This window comes from Hylaeus anthracinus, unplaced genomic scaffold (assembly GCF_026225885.1).
Source record: "Hylaeus anthracinus isolate JK02 unplaced genomic scaffold, UHH_iyHylAnth1.0_haploid 3, whole genome shotgun sequence".
Lineage (NCBI taxonomy): Eukaryota > Metazoa > Arthropoda > Insecta > Hymenoptera > Colletidae > Hylaeus > Hylaeus anthracinus.
In genome coordinates this window covers 5824620-5837583 of record NW_026535284.1, presented here as the reverse complement: position 1 = coordinate 5837583, position 12964 = coordinate 5824620, and the positions used below count along the sequence as shown (strand labels likewise).

At 28.2% G+C, this 12964-nt stretch overlaps 4 protein-coding genes across 4 annotated transcripts; 2 read left to right on the top strand and 2 right to left on the bottom strand.

The window, feature by feature from the left end:
• Positions 1–907: 907 nt before the first annotated feature.
• On the bottom strand, positions 908–4910 carry LOC128894057 (zinc finger protein 665-like). Its single transcript, XM_054155487.1, has 3 exons — positions 4540–4910; positions 4286–4424; positions 908–4080 (listed from the first exon to the last, which is right to left on the bottom strand). The coding sequence occupies exons 2-3, from the start codon at positions 4412–4414 to the stop codon at positions 1648–1650; spliced, it is 2562 nt and encodes an 853-aa protein (XP_054011462.1). The 5' UTR covers positions 4415–4424; positions 4540–4910; the 3' UTR covers positions 908–1647.
• A 193-nt stretch (positions 4911–5103) lies between these two features.
• LOC128894065 (gamma-tubulin complex component 4) lies at positions 5104–8566 on the top strand. Its single transcript, XM_054155508.1, has 10 exons — positions 5104–5259; positions 5352–5507; positions 5651–5789; positions 5887–6086; positions 6158–6252; positions 6376–6683; positions 6756–7259; positions 7344–7521; positions 7594–7816; positions 7900–8566. Exons 2-10 carry the CDS (start codon positions 5439–5441, stop codon positions 8146–8148), a joined length of 1965 nt encoding a protein of 654 aa, XP_054011483.1. The 5' UTR covers positions 5104–5259; positions 5352–5438; the 3' UTR covers positions 8149–8566.
• A 116-nt stretch (positions 8567–8682) lies between these two features.
• LOC128894083 (osteoclast-stimulating factor 1-like) lies at positions 8683–10250 on the bottom strand. The gene is made up of 5 exons (XM_054155545.1): positions 9998–10250; positions 9620–9666; positions 9424–9541; positions 9129–9340; positions 8683–9061 (listed from the first exon to the last, which is right to left on the bottom strand). The coding sequence occupies exons 1-5, from the start codon at positions 10059–10061 to the stop codon at positions 8831–8833; spliced, it is 672 nt and encodes a 223-aa protein (XP_054011520.1). The 5' UTR covers positions 10062–10250; the 3' UTR covers positions 8683–8830.
• A 142-nt stretch (positions 10251–10392) lies between these two features.
• On the top strand, positions 10393–11756 carry LOC128894081 (isopentenyl-diphosphate Delta-isomerase 1). Its single transcript, XM_054155544.1, has 2 exons — positions 10393–11151; positions 11238–11756. Exons 1-2 carry the CDS (start codon positions 10876–10878, stop codon positions 11694–11696), a joined length of 735 nt encoding a protein of 244 aa, XP_054011519.1. The 5' UTR covers positions 10393–10875; the 3' UTR covers positions 11697–11756.
• The last annotated feature ends 1208 nt before the right edge of the window (positions 11757–12964 follow it).

The following is a 12964-nucleotide window of genomic DNA, read 5'->3' as shown; positions in this document are numbered from 1 at the left end:
TAACTACAGTCCTGAATCCTGTACGAAAATCGTACGTTGTATTAGTGAATATGTATTTACGGAAAAGCGGTTGTGTCGCGTACATGTGAATCGCTCGCTTCCTTCAGCCAATGAACGGAACCGGCTTGCGTCTCTACGTTCGCAGCACGACCTTATTCCTCCGCAAAAATTACTTAAGCGAATAACTATTTAAGAAACCCAAAGTTTCAAGAAATTTCATTTCAAAGATGTTCGAAAATTCGTGTACTTTCATTTAACCTTGTTTCCCAAGTAAAAAAATACATTGTTATCGTAGAAGAGCGAAATGAATATTGACTTGCTCGAACGTTTTCCGATATTACTCCGCGCAAAAGTAGTTCCTCCATGTGTTATTTTTGTTGATTTTTCGAAAAATCCGAAACTTCTTAAAGATTTTAAAAACTGTGAAAAGGTACTAAGTACAATTCCCGTAAGTTTATCGACGATATTAACTCCCCTATAGTAAAAAATTGGATGTCCATGATGCGTAATTGCGAATACAACGTAGCGATACACAGCTGGTAAATGCGACCACCTGATTTTTGCGAAACAGCGCCGCGTCGGACGTTGAGGCGCAACCATTTAAATTTTGACATTTGTCCCGGTTGCACGTGTACCGTGACGATATGTACACATGATAACCACCCGCACAAAACCCTCTTTAACTATTGACGTATATACTACTTTTTTATTACGCTAGGATGAAACAATTAAATTAATTTAGTTTTTAAACTTGAGAAACATTCTAATATCAGTAATACGAATATAAGAATTTAAATGTTGATGCAAAATTCAAATATGCCAAGCTTAATAAATTGAATTATAAAAAAATGATATTTGAGAAAAATTAAAAATAATAAACATTACTGAGAAATGTATGATAAACGAATTAAAGAATATATAAGTACTTGTTTTTATTACAAATTCTTTTCAACAATTTTTACATTTCAGAATTATGTATATTTTCTATACAATATAGTAAAAAAAAATTACAGTACTAGCACACATATTTAACAAATTATATAATTTTCCATTGTATGATACACTATCTACTTTAGTAGAAAAACATTGTAAACGTATGTACTTGCTTATAGTGCTTATTTTTATATTCTAAATACAGTTACTTAATATTAAATGTAATTTTAGAAATCATTACAATTATGTAAATCAAAAGGAACATAAACATGACTTACAATATTTTATTTTGCCAATTCTGTATATAGATGAATTAATTTTGTTTTATAGTTTCTTATACCTCCAAAAATAACTTTGCATTAAGTATAGTAATAAAGGAATACAAAAATATTACTGTATCTGGGATATGAACCTTGTAAAATAAACTAGTATAATAGTTTAAAATACTGTAACTTCAAGTTAACTTGCTTCAACTTTTTTGAAGTTTTTAAGTACCATTAATGGATATTTATAGACATACCAAACTTTTAATTAATGAAAATTCAATTTGTTTAAGAAGAATGTATTATGGCAAAATTGTTCTTGATTTACAGTGGGAGCTTGATTGCTTGGGTTTAATTATAACTTGTATTACAATAATAAATTTGATGAGTAATTCCTGATCAAATTTTATTTAACCAGTGCATAAATGTAGTTTAAAGTGTAGATTTTAAGTTACATCTCTTCAGATTGTATGTTTTGCAATTTCTTTAATTTTTCTCCAAGATGTTTGTTTAAATGAATTCTAATTTCTTGTTTATTGTTACACGTCTCCCCACATTCAGGACACTCAGGATCTCTTTCTCCATGTTCACGTTTTCGATGTTTAGATCGATTGTTGTAAGTAGAAAATGATTCACCACAGTCTGGACATTGATATGGTTGTTCACCTGTATGTTTTCGGCGATGATGATCTCTAGAATCTTTCCTTCGGAAACTCATATTGCAATATTCGCAAGCAAACGGTTTTTTACCTGTATGCAATAATACATGATTGTATAAGGATTTAGTATCATTAAATCCCTTTTCACATTGTGCGCACTTATAACGTCTTTCGCCGTTATGTTTACTTTTAATGTGGTTTACTAAAAGTTGTTTAACTCTATAAGTAGCGTTGCAGACATCGCACTGATAGAGAGGATCTATTCTTCCTTCATGTACTCTCTCTTTATGAGCCTTTAAAGACATTTGATGTTTAAACTTTTCATGACATTCTGCGCATTCGTACCAAGGCTTTTGCTTAGTCAAAATTGGATCCTGGTTATCTATTTCATGAACGTCTATCATATGATACTTTAGCATACGATATGTTGGAAAGTTTTCTAAGCAAATAGGACATGTAAATAATTGCGGTAATGTTACATTCTTATCGTTTTTCCAATGTTTTTCTAAATGTTCATTCATATTTTGTTTCTTACTAAAAGATTTATTACATACATTACAGGTATACCTATTATTGGAAAAGTGAATTTTTCTATGAAGTTTTAGAGCATTTGTTGTTCTACATCGTTGACCACAGATGTCGCATTGATATGGTCTTTCACCTGTATGAATACGGTGGTGTTCTTTTAATCTAGCCTTCAACTGAAACGATTTACCACATAATTCACAGATGTGAGGTCTTGCACCTTTGTGAACAAAAAGATAATGTTCATATAATGAATTTTCTGCTCTAAAATCTTTTCCGCACGTACTACAAATGAACTCATTCATATTTTCGCTATGTCTCATTTCGTGAAATTCTAGTCTTTCTCTTCGTACAAAATGCTTAGGACATTTAGAACAATGATACTGCCTAGGAGAGATTACTTTTGTCTCATTTCCATCTACCATTAAAGAAAGTGTAGAATCTTCACAAGTAACACATGTAACTAAGTCGTTAATAGCATCTGGATCTAAGTTTGAAATTAATTTTCCACAGAGATTGCAGTTTACAGAAATCTTGTCTGCTTTTGATATTGCTATAGCCTCTTCTATAACATCTGTGCTAATAGTACCACCGCTAGTACCAACTTGTACCTGTTTTATACCAGAATGGTTGTAATCCTTCTGATGACTATTTAATCTGGATCGTTTTGCAAATAATTTCCCACATTCTGTGCAAATAAAACGTTGTAAACTTTTATGCGTATGAAAATAATGATCCCACAATAAATTTTCACTACTTGCTTCTTTGTTACATACTGTACATTCATACTTATGTATTTTATCTAATTTGTGTCTTTCTATATGAAACTCATATTTTAAATGTGAAAGATAACGTGTTCCGCATAGTTCACATACATACTTCAAGCAACCTTTATATATATCGTTTTCTTCTCGTTTATCCTTTTCAGATACTGTATCTTGTGATTCAACCATATCTTTTTCACTCTTACAGTCAATTTCGCTGTCTAACCAACAAATATTATTGCATTCAGGTTCCACTTTTATTAATGGATCTGGAGAATCATAATCACAGGTCAATAAATTCTCATTGGATGCATATGATATTTCTTCTAACTTTGGTACTTTTAATCGGCTAATAGAATTATCATAAAAATTTAAATTACCAAGTTTTCTTTTTATCTTTTTTTGTTGTACAGTTTCTAAATTTTCCTTGCTGGATAATACGTTAACATAATTTACATCTTCTTCTGCTTCTTCTAATATAGGTGATGCAAGACTCACTTGATTTTGTATATTTTCAATATCTTCTGAGTTTGTTGCCTTATACTCATCTTTTGTATGTATATTATTCTTTTTAACATCATTGAAAATTATTACATTTTTATGTACTTGTATATTCTTTTCTTTTACAATATGATTCTTTTCAGAATGATTTACCATAGCTAATGAGATTTGGAAGGTATAATCACAGTCTTGTGGATTACTGACTAATAAAATCATTAAATCTACATTACAATTTGGACATGTATATACAGCATCACTATGAAGTTTTGAAAAATTTGTTACTTCTCTGGACAAATCAAAAAAAGATTTCATTTGCGATGCGTTTTCCAATGTTTTAGAATGCTCTGCTACATCTTGAATAAATTTGTAGCAGAGAATAATTTTGTCATAACATGGCAAGCATATGCGTTTTGAACCACTATCGTCTATAGATATCTGGAACAGCCATTTAAAATAATATTAATCTTTTAAGTCTTTTGCAAGAGTTACTAATGACTACCTAATTTTTAAAGTATCTTCTTATTTAAAACAAACAGAAGTTTGAAATATATCAATTTCATAGTTGCTTTTTTATCAAATGAAAATTCTAAATTGTAGAAAATAACTGATACTTTTATTTATACTAAGTATTTTAACGTACTGAAATTGGTAGAATTTCTTTCATTTTATGTAGTAAGTCAGCTGATTCTTCAAAAATATCTTTGCATTTTCCTTCCACAAGGTTAACACCACATAAACGACATATTAATGCATCTTCTGATACATCCATAATCGAATTTCTGCAAAGTTCATTATTAAAGAAAATTTGTATAATATAGACAAATATTGTTTTTATTGTTCGTTTACATTAATACATTGTCAAGTAATTATTTCATTTCATTACATTATACTTACACATAATTTTAACGATTTGTTTTTTTGAGGTTACTGTATTTACACATCAGAATAATAACAAATGTAGATTATACATATTAACTACAGTAAACTCCTTCCATATAAACAGCACATAGCTTATTCGAATATTTTTAGAATATTTTAATATCATTTAGAAATGAAAAAAACAAGTCATTAACCTTAATTGTATGTTTTATATCACTCATACATATATATATGTATGAGCTATATATCTATAATAGGTTTGTATTACATTTGCATGATTTTTATTTTCTGATTGACATTTGCTTAAATTATGAATTCTTAATTTTATTGTATTAAATCGAGCCTTATATAAAGCTATAAATACGCGTTGAAAATAGCTTACATGAAAAAATAGCGATTTATTATCAACATTGCTAACATATCGCAGCTATTTTCACGGTGATAGGTGATAAACGATGGAGTTTCCCCTCTTTAAAAGTTATTCTGTAGTATATCAAATGGTTCATGCTTGTAGTTTCTCCGCAATTGGTACGAGGCGCTTTAAACTTCGACTGAACTCATACTACATAAGTTTGGCATTCCAGTGTGGTATTATATGCACATATGTATATAAGATTGTTTACAATTGTATGAATGCCGCAAGAAAATAAAAGCATGTCAGTGAGATGTACCTGAATTGGTAGCTAATTTTGTGATGAAGTATTTCGTGTCAACAAGAAATGGGCACACAAAAAAGTACACGTCTTTTCTATGTATAATTTCTTATAATTCTTCTCTGTCATCTTTATTATGCAAGAAAATAACCTTAATGTTTCAAATGATTGCAGACTATTCGGTTTTATCATTTTTGTTTGTATACAAGAGAATTTAACGTGGGAGAGTGATTTCTCATTAAACTGAAAGATACTTCTAAAATGTTGCACGAAGTACTACTATCACTGTGGGGATGTTCAACTAACGTTTTGGAAATATTGGAATCAGATGTAACGTTGAAATTGTATTTTACTAATAGTATAATTTTTTTACACAATTACAGTTATATTTATTAAGAGGCCATCAACATGATTTATATAGTTTTTGATATATTTATCTTTTCATTTGTGTGTTTTAAATATATTTTTTTTAGACTGTGGATCTTGAAAAATATTTACATCCTGGGGAACGTGCATTACTTAAAAAAATATTGGACATAGTTGACCAGTGCAATATTATTAGGAACTTTATTCAAGAATTTACCACATCAAATATTTTAAGTTCCAGTGATGGTATACAATCTTTTTATTAGATTTGACTAAAATGAATAATTGTATAATGTAGTTTTTATTTTATTATATACATTTAATGCAAACTTATGTATCATAGAATTACAACACATTGGCCAAAGTCTATATTTACAAGCTCTTTGTGAAGGAATGGATGAAGCTTTAGAACCATTTCGCAAGGAGATTGTTGATTTAGAAAATGTTGTTCTTAATGACAGTTATACACCATTGTCATTAATTCTTTGCCATGTCCAAAAGTACATATGTTTATTTTCTGTTCTAAATTCTATTATAAAAGAGGTAAATATACTATATTATTATGTATATTATTTATAAGTAGTACTGTAATTTATGTTTTCATGTTATCTTAGATTCGTACACAAAAACTTCATGGTTGTAAACTGCTACAATGTTTACATCAAAATGTACATACTGGTATTCCAGAAGTAAAGGCAGCTTTAGAAAAGTAAATATTTTAATATTTATTTTGTGTTATCTTTATACTATCTGTTATTTATTTTAAAAAACGACATAATTTCTTTTAATTAAGTTCATTTATATCATCTGTAATTCATATATTATTATTCAGAATGGCCTGTTGTGTACATAGAGTTTTTTACAAACACATAACAAGTTGGCTTTTGTATGGTCATTTAGAAGACATGTACAATGAGTTCTTCATTAAAAAAATATCTGAAGGACAAAACAGTTTAATATTAGTAGATAATAAAAATAATGTCATTGAGGCAATGAATACTAAATTTAATTCAGATATGTGGAACTACAATGTTCAAATAGATATGCTTCCATCTTACATTAGACCATCTTTAGCAATCAAAATTTTGACTATAGGGCAAACTATCATAATGTTCGGAAATGATCCAAGACAAAAGAAAGGTAAATTACAAGTGAAAAGTTGTAAACTCTGCAAAACTAAAGTGCACATTATTTTTTTGAATTTATTTTCAGATTTTGGTGTAGACAATCAGACTGAAAACTCTATATGGGGAGACAAGGAATATGAATATTTTCATAAGCTTCAAAATCTTCAAAAAGAACCTGTATTTAACATTGTTAAATTTGAACGTACAATTGATGAATTAAAACAGTCTATAACTGAGCTTCTATGGCGAGTTGCTGTTGAAGAAGCACAGCTTGTACAACAACTTAAATTAGTAAAAGATTTTTTTCTTATGGGACGGGGTGATTTGTTTCTTGAATTTATTAGACTCACTGCACATATATTGAATAAACCACCAACAAATCATACATCTAGAGATATCAATTTAGCTTTCCAAATAGCACTTAGAAAAATACACTTAAACGATGAGAGTGCTATGGATAGTTTTAATTTTGTAATACCAGTTCCAACAGAAGATACTGAAGATATCGAGTTAAAAGGTGCAAAAGAAAGTGAAGATGTTGAGTTAGAAAGTACAGGATTTACTGAGAAAGAACGTGAAGATCCCATTGGTAAGATTTTTTTAAATAAGCTGTATATCTTAAATAAACAAAAATTTCGACAATATATAATTATTGTTTATTAAATGAATGTAGAAAGACGCGGTTGGGGCATGATCATTCTAAAGTATAAAGTCATATGGCCATTACACTTATTATTTAGTCCATCTGCTTTAAATGATTACAACGTATTATTCCGCTTTTTGTTAAGAGTTAAAAAAACACAAATTGACCTATGGAATCTTTGGAGTGAACATATGTATAAAAAAAAGATGTAAGAATTAATTATCATATTTTTTGTAAGCAAATTAAAATTCTTTTAACATTAATGACTTTTTTATTTCAGTGATATTGGTGTGATTCAACTAAGAAATAACTTAATTTTTATTATCGATAATTTACAATACTACTTACAAGTGGATGTATTAGAGAGTCAGTACACTATCATGGAAACAAATATGAAAAATACTCTAAATTTTGAAGATGTTCAAAAAGCGCACTCTATCTTTTTGGCTAATGTTATGTCACAAACATTTTTATTAGGAAGTTCAACAGAACGAAAAAATCCTGTACGTTTATTTTTTATTCTAAATAGATTACACAACACTATTATTTATAAAAATTCGTTTACTTATCAAATATTTGTTAATAGGTAAATAAACTAATCAAACTTTTGCTACGACTTTGCGACGATTTTATCTTGCAAGCATCAATGTGGGAAGTAGGTAACTTAATTTTAACAGAGAAAGAAGAACTCAAAACGTTGTCCGATACTCTTGAATGTTTAATGAGTTGGCTGACTAAAACATTGAATAGAGTGCGTGCACAACCTAGCGGAGAACATTTAGCTCAATTATTATTACGACTAGACTTTAATAGATGGTTTAGCAAGAAAATGTAAATAAACCTTGTGTCGTTTTCAATACTCTATGTGAGCAATTAAGATAAAAGTATGATATATGTGTAATAGTATTTTATTTCAAAATTAATTTACTTTTCTGCACTTATTTGTTAAATATGCTTCCAATTTATTTTTCTATATCCACTAACATGTATTCCTAATAAGATAATTATCTAGTTTTTAAAGGTTAAAAATATAATAATACGAGGCTCGTATTTGCTACTTTATTTATTACAAGAATGTTGAGATAGCATGTAAACAGTATTGAACTATTTTTTTATATTCGTTTACTTGTTGCAAATAAATCTTCATTTAATACAATTATGGATATCTTTCCATAAAACTTTATTATTTTGTGATGATAAGTTTGAACACACTTTTTACTTATGTAAATAATAAAAATGACTGTTAAAAGACATTTAATATATGTTTTTTTAACTAATTATTTATTAAAATTCAGTTATATGTTTAGAGCATTAATAAAAAATGCTTTGTTTCTGATAACAGCAATATATATTGTACATAAATATATTAAATATTAATTTAATTATAAATAATTTTTAATATAAACTTACGTTTTTACAATACTTGAACTATTGTATTATAAATTGTTTTTTATTACCTATAATACTATTTGGTCGTAATAGTCACAATCCAAATTATAATAAAGAGATGCTTCATTTTAATCACTGTCGTCATTATAATCATCATCTGTGTACCCATACGTTTTATTAGACTGACGTTGACTCAATTGTATTATATTCTTAATTGAGAGATCAGAAGACAATTGTTCAGCAACTAAATTATCATTATTTTTTATTGTTGGATCTGCACCATAATCCAATAATAGATTTACCACATCTATATGTCCTCGACTTGCTGCCACATGTAATGGTGTTTCACCCATTTTATTCTAAAGAAAGAGTATGTATAGGAAAAGAGAAAGTACTACAATTATTACGATACTGTAGTCTACTTACTTGAACATTAATTACAGGATTTGGTGTACTTAAAATTTTTTTGACACAATCGAGGTGACCAGCACGTGCAGCCCAATACAGTGGAATATTACCCATTGCATCCAAACTTGTAGTCAAAACTCCTTGCTTTATGTATTCTGTTAATAGTGAAAGATTTCCACGCCTTGCAGCATCATGTAATGGCAATTCAATTTCTTCAGTTTGTTCTTCAACTATATACAAGTACATTTTACTTCAATTTTTTTGCGGATGTTATGAATGATAAACCTAAGTTGCTATCTGAATTTGAACTGACCATAATTGGCAGGTACAAGACCATCTTGATTTCCACATTTTGCTCTCCACCAATTTGGTTCTGTATTTTTATCATAAACATAAAGAACTTCACCTTCATCAAAGGATAGTTCATCTGCCTACAAAATGTAAAATGAATTATTAAATTATCACGTATATTTTTAAAATTATTATATTAAAAATGAACACATGCTCACATTTTGTGCTGTGTATTTATATAATGCTCGCACAACTTTCACCTTACCTTAAAAAAATAATATAATAATTGTAAAAACAACTAACATTTAGGAATGCTTTGGTAAACATTGCATTGACAATTACTACATACTATTGTTAAGAAATTATTATCTACAATACATTAGTAGTATATACAGTAACAATTAATAAAGTTTCTATATATATGTATATATACATTCAATAGTATAAATTCTATTTGAACTGTTTGTTAATATTAAAAACTTCATTTTTGCAGAAAAAGGGGTTTCAATATTTAATAGAGGCATAGCATATAATTTGTGTTAAATATTTTAAACACTGATAAAATCAACAATTTATTTGCATCTTTCATTATTTACCAGGCTTCCAAACAGTTTTGGGTGGTACAGGTGTTTGCACAGATGTAGTCATCTTCGTAGTCATGATAATAATAATAATAATAATAATAATAATAATGACAAGTATACCGTTCACAGTTATGCACAGCCAATATTTACAAGCAGAGTATAATATGATTCATTATATTTCTTCGCAAGTTTCCTCTTTTGATTGGATATTGGATAACGATTTACTCGTTATCTAACTAAAAGATTATTTTACCTTTTTATTTTAAGTGTAGCTGGTTAAACTAATTAAATTTATCTATTAATCTATTATTATTTATCATTTATCTATTAATTATGCAAATATTAAACATTAAAAAATTGCAAATGACTTAAGAATAAATAATTGTTAACCATTATTAGATCCTCTTTTTATCATAAACTTCTTTTTCTAAATGTTGTAAAAATAATTTCTGTGAATTAGAACCATAAAAATTCACTAGAAATTTCATTTTTTCAACATGTACCAAAATGAATTAAGTGTTCAAAAAATAAAATCGGTGGATGATCTACAATTGATATTGGTGTATCGAACAACATTTCGTATTCAAGGGATGCTGTCGTCAATGATCATCAAGTTTATAGGCTTTGTGTTGTGTGTGTGCTGAAAGTATGTGGCCGTGGCCGCATTTTTATAGAAGAAAGTTACTTGCGAGCAATAGCGTAAAATGTTTCCTATACTTTTAGTTAAATATAATGCCTTATATTTATCTCTCGAGTTGATGCAAGGTCGTTGATTTACTTAACCTGTTATTTACATATGTCGCGTCGTATGGATTGCTGTATTAAAAAGACCTATATAAAGTAGTACATTAAAGAACATTCAATATTATATCTAAGAAGCATATACCAACATGATCGCTAAAACGATGAGAGTATGTGCTATTGCACGGAAACTAACATCTACAGTGAGAACTTTTAGTAGTACACAAACAGCTCCTTTGCAAGAGGCTGCATTAGAAGAACGCTGTATTCTTGTCGATGAATCTGATAAACCACTTGGTGAAGCTACGAAAAGAGATTGTCATACTGTTAACTCGGAAGGGCAAGTTCTGCTTCATAGAGCATTTAGTGTTTTTCTTTTTAATAATGCAGGGGAATTGTTACTTCAGAAACGGTCTGCTAATAAGGTAAACAATACTAGTACAGAAAAATTGTCTCTATATTTGTATCTAAAAATGTACGCATTGGTAAAAGATAATTTTTTTCTTTCCAGATAACATTTCCAAACCATTACACAAACACATGTTGTAGTCATCCATTAGCTGAGATTCCTGGTGAATCTGAAGAACATGAAGCAATAGGAGTCCGTAGAGCAGCCCAAAGAAGACTCAATTACGAATTAGGAATTCCTATGAATCAAATTGTACCATCGGACTTCTTTTATTTAACAAGAATTCATTATCAAGCAGTGAGTGGTTATTGGGGTGAACATGAAATAGATTATGTGTTATTTGTGCAACGAGATAACGTAACATTGAACAAAAATCCTGATGAAATTAGCGAGCTTCATTGGGTGTCACGATCTGATTGTGATCAGTTTGTGAAACATCTTGACTCGCCATTAACTCCATGGTTCAAGTTGATTCTGAAACATCAGTTACCACTTTGGTGGGATAATCTACATGCATTGGAAAAAATGCAAGATCACAATACAATACAAAGATTTACATAAATTTTTTAAATAAACGATTTTGAATTTTTGTATAAATCAAAATTAAATTTATTTAAAGTATCACAAAGTTTATGAATAATGGCATTCTGGTACATTTTTTAAAACTACGATGCTAAGTACAATGTAATTTAATTAATAAATCATTTAGATGTACATAATTATATAATTCGTGAAATATTACATTCAGTTATTGTCCAAAGCTATAAGTATGCACAAGTGCACGACATAAGTACAAACTTCCTCATAGATGGCCAGTTTTGTGGAATAAGGTGTTTGTTACAAATTTAATGTAACATGAGAATATATATTATTATAAGAAATCATTCTTATAAACTTACATTTTGTAGGTACTTGAAATTACAACATAGTTTCAACAGTTTTTGTGAATATTAATCATAGAACAATTTATGTATGTATGTAAATTTTGTGAATACAATTTTGTCATTAAAAAAATAGTTTTGTAAATGTAAAATAAAATTTACATTATAAGTTTTTGTAAAATTTTATGTAATTACATCAGAATCAAAAATATAACGTATTTAATATACTATAAAAATGTGAAACATTTGTATTATTATCTAAACAAATAACCATTTCTATATACTTTTCCATTTTACTTTATTACAACTCAAGTTTATTCAATCAATACATATTTGATACTTTCATATTCAAATTTTATATTGGTTTGACTAAACTCTGCTTTTTGTTAAATAACTTAATATCAAGTATATAATAACTATATATCAAGTGCGACTTTTATTTGGTCGAATTCTTCAGTTTTAGATAATTTAGGATATCTCACTAATTTCGATGGTCTTGAAATGTGTCAAGCTTTATTTTCATTTTATTTTCTAAGATATTAACAAAAATATGTTGTTACTATTGTTGTCTATTTTTAAAGTTTAAGTATATTTGAGATCACTAATCATCTTACTTTTACATATGCGTAAATGTGAATTTACTGATCAACTTTTTCTAATGAAATAATTAGTAAGGTAATAATAAAAAATAAAAGTATAATGCTCTCGATTGACACAGTATTAAGAACTCTCGTTAAACAGACTTTACTAATTAAATTGAAATTAGTTTCTTTAAATGTTGGTTTGTTAGTATAAATATAGTATACATGGGGGAGATTACAATCACCGTGACGCTGCAATTTGATCGTGTTTTTATTTAACCTAATTTATAAGAAAAACAATGTCGCAATTCTTTATTATCTTTATTTTATAAATTATATTTATTATAAATATGATGTTATCAAACTT

Excerpts from the sequence above, each read along its gene's own strand:
- LOC128894057 (XM_054155487.1), bottom strand. The coding sequence starts at position 4,414 with ATGGATGTATCAGAAGATGCATTAATATGTCGTTTATGTGGTGTTAAC. Across the intron at positions 4,081-4,285 it reads AAGAAATTCTACCAATTTCA|ATATCTATAGACGATAGTGG; the intron begins GTACGTTAAAAT and ends TGGCTGTTCCAG.
- LOC128894065 (XM_054155508.1), top strand. The coding sequence starts at position 5,439 with ATGTTGCACGAAGTACTACTATCACTGTGGGGATGTTCAACTAACGTT. Across the intron at positions 6,087-6,157 it reads TAAATTCTATTATAAAAGAG|ATTCGTACACAAAAACTTCA; the intron begins GTAAATATACTA and ends ATGTTATCTTAG. Across the intron at positions 7,817-7,899 it reads CAACAGAACGAAAAAATCCT|GTAAATAAACTAATCAAACT; the intron begins GTACGTTTATTT and ends ATTTGTTAATAG.
- LOC128894083 (XM_054155545.1), bottom strand. The coding sequence starts at position 10,061 with ATGACTACGAAGATGACTACATCTGTGCAAACACCTGTACCACCCAAA. Across the intron at positions 9,542-9,619 it reads ATAAATACACAGCACAAAAT|GCAGATGAACTATCCTTTGA; the intron begins GTGAGCATGTGT and ends TACATTTTGTAG. Across the intron at positions 9,341-9,423 it reads TCTTGTACCTGCCAATTATG|TTGAAGAACAAACTGAAGAA; the intron begins GTCAGTTCAAAT and ends ACTTGTATATAG.
- LOC128894081 (XM_054155544.1), top strand. The coding sequence starts at position 10,876 with ATGATCGCTAAAACGATGAGAGTATGTGCTATTGCACGGAAACTAACA. Across the intron at positions 11,152-11,237 it reads AGAAACGGTCTGCTAATAAG|ATAACATTTCCAAACCATTA; the intron begins GTAAACAATACT and ends TTTTCTTTCCAG.